Source organism: Vicia villosa, unplaced genomic scaffold, assembly GCF_029867415.1.
Source record: "Vicia villosa cultivar HV-30 ecotype Madison, WI unplaced genomic scaffold, Vvil1.0 ctg.000857F_1_1, whole genome shotgun sequence".
Taxonomy (NCBI): Eukaryota; Viridiplantae; Streptophyta; class Magnoliopsida; order Fabales; family Fabaceae; genus Vicia; species Vicia villosa.
This window is the reverse complement of record NW_026705386.1, coordinates 267,640-286,993: the sequence shown is the minus strand read 5'-3', so window position 1 is coordinate 286,993 and position 19,354 is coordinate 267,640. Positions and strand designations below refer to the sequence as shown.

General features: G+C 33.8%; 1 protein-coding gene across 2 annotated transcripts in view; it reads right to left on the bottom strand.

Annotated features, from left to right (window-relative positions):
• LOC131631683 (uncharacterized) overlaps positions 1–19,354 on the bottom strand; it is a 34,939-nt gene that overhangs the window by 1,237 nt on the left and 14,348 nt on the right. The window contains exons 1-4 of one of the 2 annotated variants that reach the window (XM_058902448.1): positions 892–1,076; positions 591–668; positions 268–378; positions 20–187 (exon numbers count right to left, since the gene is read on the bottom strand). In XM_058902448.1, the coding sequence (XP_058758431.1) occupies positions 20–187; positions 268–378; positions 591–627 (316 nt within the window). In that variant the 5' untranslated portion in view covers positions 628–668; positions 892–1,076. Of the gene's footprint in view, positions 1–19; positions 188–267; positions 379–590; positions 669–891; positions 1,077–19,354 lie in introns of those variants that run through there. The other variant, XM_058902449.1, reaches the window with a different exon arrangement.

Below are 19,354 nucleotides of genomic sequence, written 5' to 3'. Positions count from 1 at the left end.
AAAAGTGAGGTTGGCTTACAGCAGTCTGGTATTGGAGAATCCATGCCTATTCCAAACCGACCTGCGATACAAACATTATGATCATGATAATTATCCTCACTGTCATCTTCAGAGGAATTGCCCTTCATGGCTTCAAGTTGTGCTTTTCTTGCCCTTGCTATCGAGTTTACTGTTATTGAGATATTTCCTACAACATGCAGACAAAGAGGATATAAGAATAGAACAGGGGAAGAGTGATATACATCAAATATTGCGAAATACACGTACTACTAATAGGGGTATCGGCTATCATAGCAGAGATTGATTGAGTATCAAGTTTTCGTGACTTGTTTCGAGGTTTCTTCCCTTTCTTTCCATGTTTCTTTGATTCATGTGACTCTACATGAAGCAAACAAAAAAGACATAAGAATAGATAACAAAACCAATACATAAAAAAAAAAAAAAAAACTAAATGAAGTGGCAATTGTTTTCAGCATGTAGTATAAGCTTTTCGATAAACTAATGTTTAATTTTAACAGAAGCAAATGAAATTCAAACTCCATAGCTAATTTCAACAGAATCTTTTGCCAATTGGTGTTATGAATACTTACTATTGTGGGGACGATTGGACTTTTTAGCTTTGGGCATTATCGCAGTTCAGAAAACAAAAATTTGAAGAGGGTAGAACTCTGTAAAACAAACAAATAACAGAATTAATTAGAGAGGTAGGGTGACAATATACAAACTATGAACCAAGTAATACAGTATTAATTTCCACGATGATCATGAGGCCATAATTAGGGTTTCGCTTTCGCAGTCAAAATGTGGAAATCAAATAATTTCACGATGAAACCAACAACAAATTGTAACAAGTAATTAACCGAAAAACGAAAATGAATAAAGATAATGTACCGGGCGTAAGACGAGAACGAAGATCCAGAGGAAGAACAATCAAAATATCGTTCCCTTCAATTTTCGCTACTTTTTTTCTTTCTCTTCGTTCGTCCTTCCATTAATACAACCAACCATGCAAATGGCCCAAATCTTTGCATTGTCTAAAATTAGATTATATTTTCTTTTTATTTAGATGTCTTTTAATTTGTAGTAGGTAATTATAATAAAAAATATTATATAATTTAACAATTCACATTTATTCAAAAGAAATTCGTCCTATAAACATTCCGCTTTCTGATGGAGCCATGATGCCAACTTACTTCTCTAGAATTATTATTTTCCATTATGTTTTTTATTTGCACAATGTTCTTTGTATTCTAGATTTCGACTCTAATTTGATTTCAGTTCCCAAAACTCATTGTGTCTCTTGATAGCAAATTGATTTTGAATTCATTTGGCTGTATCATACAATGGAGTCATACCTTGATGAAGATAGATACAACTAAGCTTCACCATGGCGTATACTTGCACTTAGAACATTTTGAAAAATGTATCATACATCAAAAATCAGTTACATGGCATTAAAAATCAGCTTCATGCATGAAAAATCAGATTTTACTCAAAACACAGGCTTATGTATCGACACATACATTGTATAGGTCGACACATGTGCTTCAATATTAATATTTTTCGCTGGAATTCGAATTCTCTGTTTGCCACTGGTTTGAATACAGGTTGTGGAAATGCTTTGGATCTTCGTGCTGCGAATACGGGCGCTGTGAGCATGGGAGAAGCCGCGGTTCAGCAGCAGCACCTGCTTGATTTGCTGCACACAGTATCTTCATCAAATGTGGAGGAGGACTGCTTTGCGTGGAAACTTAATGAGAATGGTAACTTCTCAGTGTCAAGTGTTGCGAATTTGGAGGAGGAATCTCAAGATTTTGCCTGGCAGGATTCAACCGTTAATAACATGAATATTTTTTGGAACACTAAGTTGCCCCTTAGAATTAAGGTTTTTGCTTGGCGGTACTTTTCCAATAGACTTCCGGTAAAAGATCTTTTGCTCCATAGGGGAATTTCAAATATCTCTTCTTCTGATTGTTTGTTTTGTTTGGATCAAACGGAAAATTCGGAACACTTGTTTCTTGATTGTGTTGTGTCGAAGGAGATTTGGAATAGAATATATCTATAGTTGGGTGAAGATCTTCTTTTATATATGGAGGAGTTTAGGAACATTGAATTTTTTAAGTCAAGTTGAAGAAGTCCAAGATCAAGATCAACACTGTATGGATAGGAACCTTATGGAGTCTATGGCTCATGAGAAATAATATTACTTTTGAGGATAAACCTTATAGCTTTGATGAGGTGATTTTTAATGTAATTCTATTCTCTTGGAGATGGTTGGCTTTATGCTACCCTTTGTTTCTAGTTAGTTTTTACGATTGGTAAAAGAGACCAATGGATTGTTTCAACTCTCCTTAGAGTTTTGTGTTTTAAGGGTTGCACCCCTAGTGCAATTTCTTAATTATCTTTTGCCTATTGAAAAAAATATATTAAAGCATGTAGTTTCTGTTTCTACGTGCTGACTCATGTGTCAACACATGATGTTTATGTGTCGGCCGACACACACGATTTTTCAGATTGACACATTCTACTTTTGTTTCTATGTGCTGACTCATGTGTCAACACATGCTATCTATGTGTCGGAACATACGATTTTTCAGGTCGACACATGACCTAACACATGTCGACGCATGCATTAATATGTTTCGACACATGACTTATATGTGTCGACACATGTTGTAGCTTTTTTGAAAAATTGCATTCTTTTTCAATTTTTAAGCATTCCTTTTGCCCCCACCTTGCTCACTTATAAATACTTCATACATGCACCATTTTCAACTTGATGAAACTATAAACAAATACAAAGATTGCACTTCATCTTCAACCTCTCATCTATGCATACACACAAGCAAACTACACATAATCATCTTTTGCTCAGGTGCCATCTAAACTTGTGTTGATAACGTCCAATTTAGGTCGGTGTACCGGTATATTGGCTTGAGAATATTTGGGGGTTTCATCCGGAAAAACCTAAGGGGTTTGTCCTTCAAGATCATAGTGTTGATTTTGGGGTTTTGATAATAAGAAAGCCAAGCTAGGGTTTTCATTCAAGATTATTGGGATTAGAAGGTTTTGGACAAGATTACACAATTGGATTCGATCGACTGAAAGCTTTAAAGAATAATGGGTTTTGTCTAAGGAGTAGCGTGAGACGGTGGATCACATTGGTAAATCATGGGATACAAGTTTTTGCAATACGGATTTAATTGAGTGAAAGCTTTGAAGAATTTGAGGTTCTTGCAAAGGAGTAACGTGAGTTGGTGAATCGTTTGGAAAACTTAGGATTCGATAATTCGCAATTTGGATCCGGCCAAGTGAAAGCTTGGAAGAACACAAGGTTCTTCCAAAGGAGTAGGTAGCGCGATACGATGGATCATATTGGTATTGTAACGCCCCAATTTTATTTAATTAATTTTCATAATTTATTTGTATCATTGTTTGTGTTTGTTATTGATTTGTGGTGTTGGAGGAAAATATATATGTTGAAGAAGTCCCACATCGCTTAGTTTTGTGAAGGAATAGGGCGTTCAAGACTGTATATAGGATTAAAGTTCTTCGTTCCACATCTTTTAGTTTAGTGATGGAAGAGAGAATTAAGACTATATATAGGATTCAAGTTTTTCTTTACAAGATGCACCAGTCAAAAACACTTTAAGCTCGCATTTGACTTTCTTTGTTCTCTTATACTCTTGTATTAAAGTATTGTGAGATGTAGTTAAATATTTGTTTTGGAGGGTGTGAGTGTACTAGGGGTCTGGGTTAGTTGAGGATATATTATGTGTTGTAACAATTGTCGCATAATGTTATTCTCTGGTTGTCTATTGACAACAGTCGTGGTTTTTCCTTCAATTTTGGAGTTTCCACGTCATGTTCTTCTTTTTTTCTCTATGTTTGTTATTTTCCCAACAACTGGTACGAAAGCTTTTTGGTTCGATCTGGGGATATGAGTTCTTAGGTGTTCTTAGTATGCTCTATGGTTGCAGCTTTATCTGACATTCCACATCAGAAAAGAAGGTTAGTGTTGTGAAAGAATTGTTGAACTGCAGTTGCAAATTCCGCCGTGTAGTTTGGGCTAGAGAAAATTTGATGTGTTATTTTAAATCAAGGTGGAGATTGTTGAGTTTGGTTGAAAATATCCAATTACTAAAACTGCACAATTGTAATCCAACAATGAAATACCATCAAGGATACAATATCAAATCACAAACATCCACATATATACATATATCACTAATACATATATATTCACGTCTACAATCACATATGTTTCAATCACATATATCACATCCACAACACATTCAACACTTCATGTCTAATAATTCACCAAATCCACATATATGTATATCCACCAAAATCATATCCACACAATCATATAACATAATCACACACAACAACATTTCACACCGACGCGTGCGACTCAAGTGTGGCTCTATGTATTATGCATGAGGATCCCTCTGTTATCATTTTCGACAAGCCGATTGTCCATCTCTCAAACTAGAAATGTTCCACTTTCGCAATCTCGCTTAGCGGGCCAAGTTCGCTTAGTGGACTCGCGATTTATCATATTTGTTCCTAGACTTCGCTTAGCGGCTTGAGCTCGCTTAGCGGACTCGCGATTATGCAGAAAAATTGCAGAGAACTCAATTCTGCAAATGGCTACTCCCATCTCTCTAAACCACTTTCATACTACTAGAAATAGCACTTACAACCAGTATTTAGCATGTATTACCAGCAAACTATACTAAAAACATGTCTAATAGCACAAATCGCATGGTTTCAACATAAACCCTAATATTTCCAAATCCATGAAACTGAAAGAATAGAGATTATACACAAAACATACACACAACATTACCCAATCATATAAACCTATATTAATTTGGATTCTAACCCTTACCTCAAGTCAATCTCCTTCTATCTTCAAGAATCTCACAATCCTCTTCTCTACTCTTATATTCTTCTCTCTCTTTTTCTCCAAAATGAAAGTTACGAAAGACTAAACCTAATCCCTCTTACTATCTTTCTCCAATCAAATGGGCTTAGTCACTCACACCCCCTTATTACTTCTATTTTAATTAATTAGGCCCAATAACTATTATCTCATATTATTCTACTAATTACTCAAATAGCTCAATTAGCATAATAACAAACAATTAAATAATTATCATACCAAATTATAATTAAATAAAACAAACAATTACTAAAAACACCAAATAGATTAATTAATAAAATAGCTAATAAAATTGGGATGTTACAGTAACTAGTTACATCAATCCATGTAATCGGTTACAACAGCAACTGTTTTTAGAAAATTCACTTTTTTCTACATTGAATAACATGCACCTGTCTATGATGAAATAACTGAATACTTATGCATACATAATTATTTTCAGGACGTTAACCGTTTTCAGACTCGTAGTCACTCGATCATCGCTCTGGATGACCGCATAAGACCCTACTTGGACGTTGCTGGTTTCGGACCGATTAGCATCATCGCTGAGGCTTCCATTGATCACAAATTTGTTATGGCCTTGTTAGAACGCTGGAGGCCGGAGACACACACTTTCCATCTTCCAACAGAGGAGTGCACCATCACCCTGGAGGATGTTCATATGTTACTAGGCCTTCCAGTTGACGGTAAGGCAATTAATGGTTGTGTAATGCAGGAAAATTCCATATGCTTTCAGGCATTGGGCATAAACTTGATAGAGGGTCAAGTTGGTGCTAGGGGACAGGGTATTAACCTTAAGAGGTTAAGGGAATATTATGATAATTTTCGGTTGGATGATGTGTCTTCCCAAGAGACCATACTTTAGAAAACAAGGTTCTACCTTATCTTGCTAATTGGAAACGTTTTGTTTCCAAATAGTACTGGTAACACTGTTAATTTATGTATCTTCGTTTATTAATGGATTTTACTAGAGTTGGTCTATATAGTTGGGGGTTTGCAGTGCTGGCTACGGTGTACCAATCCCTGTGCAAGAACTCAAGATACGATTCTTGCACATTCTATGGATGCGCTCTGTTGGTGCAGGTGTGGGGGTGGTGGAGGATGCCTATAATGGCCCCGATTAACAAAGCCAGTTGGACCTTTCCGTATGCAATGAGGTAAGCTTTTTATATACCATATTTTTCATGCAGAATTAGTGAATTATGATATACTCTAACTAAAACATTTAATTTGCGTTTTAGATTTTGCGTGAAAAAAATGGACTTCACAAAAAATCTTCGGTCAAATATCACAATATACCGCCAGCTCATTGATCACTTAGGACCCGAACAAGTATTATCTCTAATCTTTTGCTCTTTTATAAGTGTATTTTTTATAAATATTTGCCCGAAATAATGTATAACTCTTATGCATGCAATTTATATGGAGACCGTATCTCAATTGCGACCATGAGCCTAGAGCTGCAAATGCAGAAATTTGGACTACAACATGTTGCCTAATCCGGTACAACATCATCGAAATGCATCATAGTGACCGGGTCAAGCTGCAGTTCAGAATGCGTCAAGGTATACCGGACCCTCCAGTTGACTTGGGAGTGTGGCACCTCAGACGAGTCAACCATCAGTGGAATCACCAAAACTGGAAGGATTTCGCACCCGTGTGGCGCCAGATGTGGAAGGACCGTCGTCAATATTTCCTCAACTTCCCCGTCAGTGATCATGAGATGAAACCCTCCGCCGAGTACATGAGTTGGTACCGTACGGTTACCACCCCTAACTTGTTTATTGCAGATCCGTTCTACTTAATAGACCCCCGTGCTCACAACTACATCCTACCCCAACAACAACCTGAAGAGGAACAACAACAACGGCAACAACTACAACAATGACAACTACAGCAGCAACAACCACTACGAGAACCAGAACAAAATCAGTACGCCAACCAACAACAAAATCAGTTCCATACTCCATCCCGTTCTGCCCGCAACTACCGACAACCTAATCTGTTCCAATCACAGTCTCAACCTTTTCAAGAAGCTGAAGACCAACACCATTCCGCTAGCCAATATCATACCCAATCACAACCATTTGGGTTTTCAGCATTTGCAGGGTCCACAAGGTTGTTCGGCCAAAACCTTACGCCCGGTTCGTCAAGCCTACATCTAAGTCCCGACGATGGTCCTCAAGATGAATCCTCTCACCGTGGCACCCCTTCTGGCTATGCAACACCGTCGAACCAATTTGGCTTTAATCAAGGTAGTTCTAGTGCTGCTGGGTGCTACCAACCTGAAGTCGTTCCCCTACCCACTCCCCCACCACAATTTAACACTTATGAGGGCTTGGGTAACCGACTTTACAACAATCGGTTTCCGGAAAATTATGGTGGCGTGGATGAATTCATAGACAGCGACCAACAGAACAACCCACTTCCAGGCTCAGTTACACAGACCCAGCAAGAAACACGAAGGGGTAGGGGTAGGGGTGGGGGTGGTGCTAGGCTTCGCGGCGGCATCAACGATCGCGGTAAACGTGTGATAACAAGACCGCCGTGCGGAACAGATGGCTATCTTGGTGATGGACGCCATTAAGCATTTTGTTGTGTTTTCTTTAGTCAATTGTTGTCGATGTATTGTTTCTTTAATCAATTGTAATCAATGTTTCGTTTTCGATTACCAAATGTCAATTTACGTTTTCTACATTAAATTATAAAAACTAAAAAAAAATTTGAAAAAAAAAGTATATATAAGCACTTACCTAATAAAAAAATTGAAAAAAAAATACCCTAAGTCTAATGCGCCAAATGGTTTGGCAATTAGGGAAAAACCCTAAGTCTAATGCGCCATTCCATTTGGCGCCAACTCTTTGAAAATTAGGGTTAGCCAAATAGTTTGGCGCATGCACCCTATTTTAATACCTATGGGCCATTTCATTTGGCGCATCCACTTATCTGGGGTCCCAAACCTAGACATTTTGGTAAATACCCCGAAAACATGGTTTTTTTGGTAATTTTTTTATTAAACCTGGTTATTTAAAATTTTTTTTCTCATTTGGAGTCAAATACAATAAATGATTAAACTACTCCACAGATCTAATCCAATAAGCCAATCTAATACAATAAAAGTTAAAACTACACTAACTCTTAAAAGAAAAGACATACTCGCAGTACTTATCCACTCAATTCGGTTGAGAAACTGAATTTTTCCTTTTTTGTGTGATGGCGATAGATACCTCTCTTCAAATTCATAATCATATGTGGATTGAATTGAAACTGGACCGCAGGAGGTTGTATCATAGCCGCCAAAGGTTGTGCAACAGCCATTCAGATTCAACAGCCATGGTTGAATGCGGTAGGGTTTCGAGAGTTAACTCTTTTCAAAATACATTTTTGTACTTCATCAAATTGTAACGGAATATTTTCCTAAAAATGAAAAATTAAAACTAAATCAAAATCTGACTTATTATTCATCAAAATCTAAATGCTTGAAAGATAAATAACTAGCCAATATACTCAGGTCAACTTTAAATCACAAAATATAAAAAACAATTGTACAAGCCATTGAACATAACTATTAAATTAGTAACATAAAAATTAAATAATGTTTTTGCCTAAAGTCAAAATCGTGATCATTTATACCTAAAAAAACAAATCAACCTAAAAAACACAACTCCTCCCTTGAGACTTCTTTCTATTTTCAATTATAAGGAGATACAAACAAATTTCCAAAAAATGGTATTCTAGTTCAAGACTGACTCTAATACCAGTAATTAGTTCCTCTCAAATTCTTCACTGTCATTACAATAACATTATCACATATGTTGAAGCTCAAATTATTTTGAAAAACCAAACCAGTTGTTGAAAAAGCTAAGGCATCCGAACTCTTGATATAACAGATTAAAAGAAAGAAAAAAAAAATTGACTTTAGAATTGAAATTCCACTTAAACACAGCACTAAGAAAACAAAAATATCGAAGAAAATCTGAAGCATTATTATACATAATTAGCAAAGAAATCAAAACAAAATCTAAAACCAAAAAACTAAACAAATCCGCATTCTTGCAATTCTGAACTCATGTGTTGTATCATATAGCATTAACCTACTCTAAGAGTCTCTACAATTTTACTTTATTTTTAAAATATAACATAGTTCTACTATTTAAATGTAAGTGTTGAAAGAGTTATACCTTAATCAAGAAAATCAAAGTAGTGTGAAATGAAAATCATCCTCCTCAGCAAACGGTTGGCAAGGCATCGAAAATGAGAGTGAGCTGAGAAGAGAACAGTGGCAGATTTTAATATACATAGAGAAAGAAACAGTTGAGAGAGTAAGATGAAGCGGATAGTATAGTATAGTGAGTGGCGGCTGAAGATTATATTATGAGTGTAAAATATCAAATAAAAGAAAAACTTAAAAGAATGATCTCAGACTTAACAACGTCTGAACACTACCCTTATACCTTATGCTTGTCACAATTTGACAAACATAACTTAGACTCTAGGCTTAACTCATATCCGAAAGAAGGACATGAGAGACTCAAACATGACTAAAAAATATGAAACGGAAAAGACTCTAGAAACCTGAGCAATTTAAACAACATACCTGGACTTTAACAAATGTCTTAATCAAGAGATGTTATTTGAAAAAGAACTGCATGTGGACTTATGCAATGGTTGGAGCATGCACTATATTAGAACAAGTGATACACACCATCAATACATGTTTTTAGATGATAATCCCAAGAATGATCCTTGCTGGTTTTCTAGGACAAAACATGTCTTAAGTTTTGTTCTGACATCTCATATGACATTGTTCTTCTGACTTAAATATTAGTCTTTGAGAGACTTTCCATTTGATTAGAAGCAGAATAACATTGTCCTTGCTGATCTTCATACTCTCTTACTCTCCCTGAGATATACAAATTGAGGATATCTTTGATGTTTGTCCTTGAAGCACTATTCATTTGGAATTTGCCACAGTTTTCAAATTTAGAATCCTTAGTTTGGTTGCTGCACAAGATTCAAATTGTCACACTCTACAATTTGAAGTAGAAGAAACTTTAATTGTATAACCATAAATTATTCTTCAGCAGATAAGTCTGAACCTTATCTCTCTAGTGTCTTCAACAGTAGTGATGATGTATTTTCGTGTAGAGCCTTTTCTTCATCACATACTTCTTCTCTTCATACAGATACTGCAAATATGCAGCTCCCATCAAGATATTTAACAGAATCAGTATGCTTCACCAGATACCATTGCCAAACTTCCTAAACTTGTGAGGATAACATTGAACATTAACATTTAGTTCACACTAGTCCTTGAATACACAACTGGAAGGGCTTCTCGTCTAGTAAGTACTAAGTCTCCCGTCACAGTGCTCATTAGTTACTCAGTAAGATTTACTACTCACACTAGTTCATCTTGACTGATTTCTTCTTCTCAGTCTTGCATCCAGGTTCTAAACCTAATAAGTACTAAGTCTCCCGTCGAAGTACTTATCAGTTAGTCAGTTAGAATTTACTACTCACACAACGAGAGTTTGAGGTCTTATACCAGATAGTAGATATCAAAGCATCAACTCTAAATACAACGAGATCGCTTTAGAGTTGATTATATTCTATTTGATTTTCAAAAAGTGATTTCACTTGTTAAATGATTTAGCAAGAGCAAACTTTAAAGCTGATTTTATAACATAAATCAATAAACACGAGAGTGTGAGAAAAGAGTTTTTAATTCAAATAACGTATTTTGAAAAGCATTTCTAAACATAATTTATACCGATGATTTATTAAACCTGAACGTTTGACCCTTACATACCAGTACTATTAGCATTATTATTAGTAACATCTGATATGACATCATCCTTCATGGTTTTTGGTTAACATCTCTAACATCTAATTCATAGCACTTGGGGTGGAAACAATATAGTGTAATTATCAGCAACATCCAGACATATCAAGGAATAGAATAGTCAACATCTCAATAATCTTTTCTTTAGACCTTTACTCTGATTTAGAGATGATGGATGCCATAGTATTGAAGACACTCTTCATCACAATGATGTCTAGTATTGAAGACACTCTTCAAGACACAATAATTGATCTTGCTTCACAGCTTCAATCAACATAATACTCAACTCTTAACTACATGTTTCGAGTGAGAATAATAACTTCTCTTACCTACAGGTTTCGAGAAGGACATATCAGTGACCATCCAACAATCCGGGTGGTTCACTTACATGGCTAACCCTAATGATTACATCTTTCTAAAACCGGCTAGCTTCTCAAAACATGGTGACCTTCCCACAATTCGAGAGGTTCACTCTACAGACTCATCCCTTAAAAACTACATTATTAAAATTACGGCTGGTACAAAACTTAGGTTACAAAGCTTCTATTTATAATCTATTCCCAACTTGATTTGGGCCTTCAAATCGTAACAAAATGACATAATAAACTGTTGCTAAAATTTCCCCACAATATATGCTCCAAGATATTCTCCATAAATATCTCCATAAAATATGCTCCAAGTAACAACAATAAGTTGTTACACATTTGCAACAGATTCTCCTATAAAATCTTTCCACATTTAGTTTCCTAAATGTTCTCCTTGATCTCCTTAGATATAGCTCCACATAGGATTCAATGTTTTAGGAATATTCTGTTTCTATTATAACAGAATCCAAACTGTCAGCTCAACCACGATGTCACGACATCTTCTTCGATATTTTGTTCCAGATGTTGAAACATTTCAACGCAACATGTTTCTCCATTAAATAGAACTTCCACCTGCTTTCTCTAACAAGTTATAATTCTATTTATCCTATTGCTGCTAAATTAGTTTTACCAAGCATAAAGTCAATCCTCAAAAGCACTAACAAAGCTATAATAGCATGATTCAGAATGGTTTGCATAAGTTGGGTCGTCTAGTGTCTTTACCGTATCCTTTATGAAGAATTGAGTTTTATTCGTTCCAGCGAAATTACGATACAACAACATGCGATTCAATATTATATCAATTGCGTCTAATCCACTGCTTTACAAATTGTATCGAGTGTAAGGGTGTTTGATAACGCGAAATTGTATCGCATTATTTATCTGTTTTTATCGATTATGTTGCTTCACGTTGGTATTTTATTATGTTTTCAAGTATTTATATTAATTCATGCCAAGGTAAAGCTCCACAATGAATAGAAGAAGAAACATCCTAAATATGATGCACTTCAGCTATGAAGCAGAAGTGCCTGCCAAAAATTGCATAGCAGAAGATTGTTACGGCCGTAACAGCCTATGTGACGACCGGCACAAGAGCAAAAGGTGTGCCCCTCGACACACAATGTCACGTCTGGCACAAACTACTTTCTATTAAAAATTGAAAAGCCCAGAACAGATTCACAGAAGTCCAACTCCCACGATAGAACCAGTCTTGCGCACATTTTGAGTCTCCCTATATTTGAGGGAGACTTAGGTCACTCAAGAGGAGTAATATATATAGATGGGCAGTTGCAGAAAGGATCTCTCTCTTCTCTAGCTTCAATTTGCTATGTTTTAGTTTTATTTCTATTTTTCAATTTCCTGCAATTTTCATCTTTTGAGTACCTTTATTTCGAGCCCTTTCCTTTTACTTCCCAAAGCAATAGTTTTTCACAATGAGGGACTATTGCACTATTGAATTAGGAACTACTATTTTAGATTCAAAGTTGTAATTGAAGAACACGAACTTGCATTGAAGAATTAGTACTTGAAATTTATTCAAATTATTTAATTCAACTCCAGGTTTCAATTTATATGCTTAAGTTATTTGACATGCTTATAATTATTTTCCATTACTGACTTTGCATGAACGAACTAAAAACCATGTCTAGCTATTTTTATAACACTAGTATGTAATGTATTGAATTGTTTTGTTACGAAAGTAAAATCACAAACTAAGGTTTAAAATCAACACAACGAGAGTTTGAGGTCTTATACCAGATAGTAGATATCAAAGCATCAACTCTAAATACAACGAGAGCGCTTTAGAGTTGATTATATTTTATTTGATTTTCAAAAAGTGATTTCACTTGTTAAATGATTTAGCAAGAGCAAACTTTAAAGCTGATTTTATAACATAAATCAATAAACACGAGAGTGTGAGAAAAGAGTTTTTAATTCAAATAACGTATTTTGAAAAGAATTTCTAAACTTAATTTATACCGATGATTTATTAAACCTAACGTTTGACCCTTACATACCAGTACTATTAGCATTATTATTAAACTCCTTAGATTTGCGTTTCCCTAATACCAACCTACTACTTGATAGCTTTAGCTAACACTAGTAACATACTTCTTATTTATAAGCAAAGATTCTCTTTTTAGATTCATTGAATAATGAATGTATCTTATCATTTATGTAGACTAGATACATTTGTTATTCAATGAACCTAAAAAAAACATTTTTGCTTATAAATCAGGCCGGAGTAGTAAGATCGTACTATATTGATCCCAAGTCTTCGTGGGTTCAATATCTTTTAAAATTAAAACGACTTGACTGTATACTTGTAGTTAGTATCTAGATAGATTCATAAAGTCTCGATCACATTTTATCATTTAAATTAACACAATTAATTTTTTTGACTGAAAATCAACACAATTAATTATTATCTTAAAAAGTGTTATAATTTCAAAGATGATACATATTGTCAAATTGAGGGAGTACATCATTTGCTACCGTAAATCAGTTATTACAATAAAGTATATCGATCAATTGCAAATACATGATTTGTTACAATAAAGTATATCCGCTCAATTGCAAATAAATCATTTGTTACAATAAAGTATGTACGCTCAATGACAAATACATCATTTATTACAATAAAGTATGTACGCTCAATAGAAAATACATCATTTGGAGTCTCATTTGAATTTAAATGACAAAAATGTATTTGAGGAGATTAGAAGAATGGAAGACAATGTGTAGACAAATACAATTTTTGTACTTGGTCAAATAATGGAGTTGCGGAATATTTCCCTGAAAATGATCAATCAAAACTAAATCAAAATCTGACTTATAATTCATCATAATATTATTTCTTAAATTTCTACAACTCACTTCTTCCTCATAATGCACAACAATAAGTTACAATAAGTCATGTTTAAAGATGAAAAAACAATTTACAAATGATTTCATAAGGAAAGTATTCAAGTCATAGTTATGTAATTTGACTTTGTTTTTATTTGGACAAATAAACTGAACTAAATGCTTGAAAGATAAAATATATCGTGACATTTATAAATAAAAAAACAAATTAACTTATAAAAACAGAAATCCTCCATTGAAACTTCTTTCTATTTTCAATTCTAAGGAGATACCAACAAATAGCCAATTGGAGTAACAAATTCCCAAAAGTTCAAGACTCTAGAACCAGTAATTAGTTCCTACCAGATCCTTGACTGTCATTACAATAACAATATCACATATGTTGAAGCTCAAATTATTTTGAAAAATCAAATCAGTGGTTGTAAAAGCTAAGGCATCTGAACTCTGATACAAGAGAGTAAAAGAAAAATAATGATATAAAAATTATTTTAAAGTGACTTTAGAATTGAAATTCCACTTAAACACAGCACTAAAAAAACACAGATATTCATCTCAGAATTGAAATCACAATCACACACACATCACATGAACAAAAATAACGAAGAAAATCTAAAGCATTATTATACATAATTAACAAAGAAATCAAAACAAAATCTAAAACCAAAAAACAAAACAAATCTGCATTCTTGCAATTCTGAACTCATGTGTTGTATCATATAGCATTAACCTACTACTCCAAGAGTCTCTACAATTTTACTTTATTTTTTAAAATATAACATAGTTCTACTATTTAAATGTAAGTGTTGAAAGAGTTATACCTTAATCAAGAAAATCAAAGTTGGGTGAAATGAAAATCATCCTCCTCGGCAAACGGTTGGCACGGCATCGAAAGTGAGAGTGCGCTGAGAAGAGAACAGTGGCAGATTTTAATATACATAGAGAAAGAAACAGTTGAGAGAGTAAGGTGAAGCGGATAGAAAAGTGAGTGGCGGCTGAAGATTATATCATATGAGTGTAAAATATCAAATAGGAGAAAAATTGATCTGATCTGGTTCCGTTTTTTTTTTCACCCATGCTGAGGTGGTGTGTGCGGATTGGTGTTGATGGGTGTGGCACGGATTAGATAGATGGGTGGTTAAGATGAATTGAAAGTGAGGGTCGAGATGTGTTTGTTAGGGTTGAACGGTTGGATCATCGTCCAAACAAAATTATCTTAAATGCAAAAGAAAGCAACCACATGGTAAGGCTATATAAATTTCCTTTTCTGGTGATGCAGCTGCTGATTTTTTTATTTTATTTTGCAGAAGCACCACAAGCAATGTTCATTCAACATCACTACTCTGCACTATGCAGGCCTCTACACCAAACTCATACGCAATTATTACTGTTATCAATTTTTATCACCATTCCCCAAGTATAATATTTTATTCAGATTTATGAAATGGGATTCAAATTGAGAAGTAAAACTATTCTTAAGCAATTACTATACCAATCAAAGTAAAATAAATTTCAATACTAACATATTATCTTCCCAATTTTTTTCTAAAATAATAAAGTTTTCAAGAATTTATATGAATTTATCCATCTTTTCGCCATAGTATATTTAGGGTGTGTTTGGCATAATATATTTAGGGTGTGTTCGGAATAGTTGTAGACAGGATTGATTTTAGCAGATTTAAATTTGTTAGAATTGATTTTATTAAAATGGAGTTTAGCATAATTAATTTATGTTTTAATATATTTATGTAAAAATGAGTTGAACAATAATTTACAGTGTAAAAATTATCGAGAATTAATTTTAGAGACAGAAACTACAAATTCTAATTTTAAATAGAAATTATATTTTTATCTAACAAAATATAAAAAGGAAACTTAGGATATAGAGCTCTCGTCCGAATTTTTTTGTTTAAAAAATATGTTGAAAAGGTCAATATATTAATATTAAGTATTGGAAATTTGATTATCGTAGATAAAATTTCAATCTTTGGCATCACTTATAAAAAAAACTAATAAATTATTCCTGCTACCGCACGGGTACATATATTTGATATTATATATATAATTTATTTAAATATTTATAATATTAAATAATAAATATAATTGTATAAAGAATAATGATATTTATGCATTTGCATAGATTAAAATAATTTTGTATGGTAATTTTATATTTAAATATATATTTAAAGCAATATTTATAAAAAAAATTATGTGAATTTAACTGATCATATCTCGTTACAAATTTGTTTAATGCGGTATAGATTTTATTTAAATAAAACAATAAATATTTTATTGATAGTGCTCTGTGAAAAAAAATAAAAATTTTGATATTTATAAATAAAAATTTTGTATCTCAAATTAAATTAAAATATTTAAAAATAAGAATTTTGTTTAAAAATATTCGGACGAAAAGGAAACTTAGGATATATACCTCTCGTCTGAATTTTTTTTTGTTTAAAAAATATGTTGCAAAGGTGAATATATTAATATTAAGTATTGGAAATTTGATTATCGTAGATAAAATTTCAATCTTTGGCATCACTTATAAAAAAAAAACCATTCTTTCTAATATAAGATTTTAAATCAATCACTATTTGTGGCAACATTGTAAACAGAATTTAATATTTTATTTCATTTCTCGTTAGATTAGATGATACATATTTCTTTTTATTTAATCAAATGTTCGGTTAAATTATCCCGTTTAAAATTAAAATGCATTTTGGTCTTTTGGTTGCCATGTGAATGTCTTACAAAGCCCGTATCAATCTAAGGAACAAAAAAATTTATAAGCAAGGAATTTACTAAACGAGTACTAGGAGTACTCGAACCCGCTTACAAAAAGAACACTAAAGCTTAAAGACGAAAATTACAAACCAAGTGAAATCTATTTGAAGTAAAACAAAGGATTTCTACTAAACTCTTAGAAATTACACTTGGAGTTCGCAATTTTACCGATAAGCGACCATCTCCAAGCCATCAATTTAATGTTCCACATAAGATCGCCAATATTACAAATTTCTCCCTTGAAAATAACTTCGTTTCTCAACTTCCAAATGCCCCAAACCACCGCCGCCCAAATAATCCTCGCCTTTCTTCTACATTTACAAAACCTCCTAATACAATCCCCAATACCTTAAAATTTTTCCAAACGCTAGAATCGAACCCCGGCGTCCGCCCAATCCAATGGATCGTGTTTCTCCAAACCAAAACAGAGAACGGACTAAGAAGAGAAGATGATCTAATGATTCATGAGCATTCAGACAAAAAATGCAATTAAAATCAGAATTGGGAATCGGAATACCTCGCCTAAGGAGGTAATCTTTAGTTGCAACTCTATTAAGAAAACACCTCCATATGAAAGCTCTAACTTTGAACGGCACATCGGTGGTCCACAAAGTTCTAAAAGCTTTCTCTATACCATTGTCTAATCCCTCCACATCCACGCTTCCGGCCAACACATCATACCGGCATTTTGAATTATAAAAACTGAAACGGAGTATATTGCCCTAACTGAAGCTGTGAAAGAAGCATTGTGGCTTGAAGGTTTTGCGAAGGAGCTGAAACTTCAAGGTTGAGGTATCACTGTTAAATGTGATAGTCAAAGTGCAATACACATGTCGAAGAACTCAACATATCATGAGCGAACTAAGCACTTTGATGTGAGGCTGCATTTCGTCAGAGAGATAATCGAGCGTGGAGAAGTCCAAGTGCTGAAGGTTTCGACTGAGGACAATGTTGTTGATATGATCACCAAGACATTGCCGAGTTGCAAGTTTTTCCACTGTATGCAGTTGATAAAGTTGCATGAAGAAAACTAGTTTGTTCCCTTGATGTTGTAGAGTTAGGTCCAAGGTGGAGAATTGTGAGATATTGGATCGAACTCTAGTATGGTCGAAGGGTAGCTTCTTGGTTCGACAGTTCAACAGGATTAAGCATGAAGTCGAAGGTTGTTCACATGCTGGTGCCGGAATGTGCATGATGTAGTCGAATATGGATCAAGCATGCAGGTGTCGAAGATGCTAGGGTTGTTAGCATGTTAAATTAGATTTTAGTGTTTAAACCCTAATTTATTAAGTTAGCTTGTTTATTAAGTTAGCTTGTGTAATGGGCCATGTGGAAAAAGCCCATTAGTTAGTATGTTAGGTTTTATTATAAATAACATACTAGTCTCTCATCATTGCACACTGCAAATCCTAATTTAGGGTGAGAGGGTTATTTGTTATTCTTGTAAACTTGTAATCTTGTCTTCTAAGAGAAAGTAAAAGAATAGCAGTTATAATTAATTATTGTGTTCTTTTTTTTTTCTTGTTCTTTATTCATCTCGTTTTATACTTTGTTCTTGACATTGAATTCACAATAAAATTGATAGTTAAAAAAGTTTATTTAGCAAATCTTGGAAATGTTTGATTGTTTTAATTAGCAAGAGAAAATGTTTTTGTAATTTTCAATATTTATGGGATAATTAAGTCAATATCGATTATGTTAGAAGATGGCTGCAAAGTTGAGTGAATGAGATAACATTAGTTCAAACTAATGTATAATAACATTTTGGTTTGTTTTGTTGTGGTATAAAGATGTTAATCAATGGTTATTGTTTGTCATATATTTGAATAGAAAGTGTTGTTGTTATGCCTAAGAGATGTTTCATGTTTTGAGATGTTTGAAAATCGTGTTTCACCTATGCCAAACAATTATTGCACACCTTATTCAGAACTTGATATCTTCGTGAAGGATATGGTAAGAATGAGTCTAGTTTTCACCACTTCGCCACTTCAAGTGTATGCAGTATGATATATGCATTGTATTGAAGTAGCTTATGGGATTCCATGATGCACTGAAAAAGCCAATTTGTTTCTTAGTAGCATAACTTAGCAGGTGTAATTTCAGGACATATATTATAGATAGCATTTGCTGCATATAAATTCTGCTAATAGCTTGAGAAAATAGTTAATACATCATTTGCAGAGCCGTCTCAACTTTTTCGGAGGCCCTGTGTAGATTAGTCATAGTTTTATCATGGAAAAACAAATAAAGACCCTATCTGACCATAGTTTAATCATCATAAACATTTCATGAGGCCCAAATTTAGCCACAAATTAATTGTGAACAATTTAAAGCCCTGTGCAATAGCCTGTCTTGCACACCCTCAAAGATGGCTCTGATCATTTGTTACAAAAAAGTATGTCCGCTCAATAGCAAATACATTATTTGAAACAGTACAATATTTGAAAATTGTTGCTATAGAAACAGTGTCACGTTTTCAAAGTGTTGTTGTAGGCGAAACAATGCAACATTTAGTAAAAGTGTTGCTGAAAGTGTATGTTTCATCAAGGT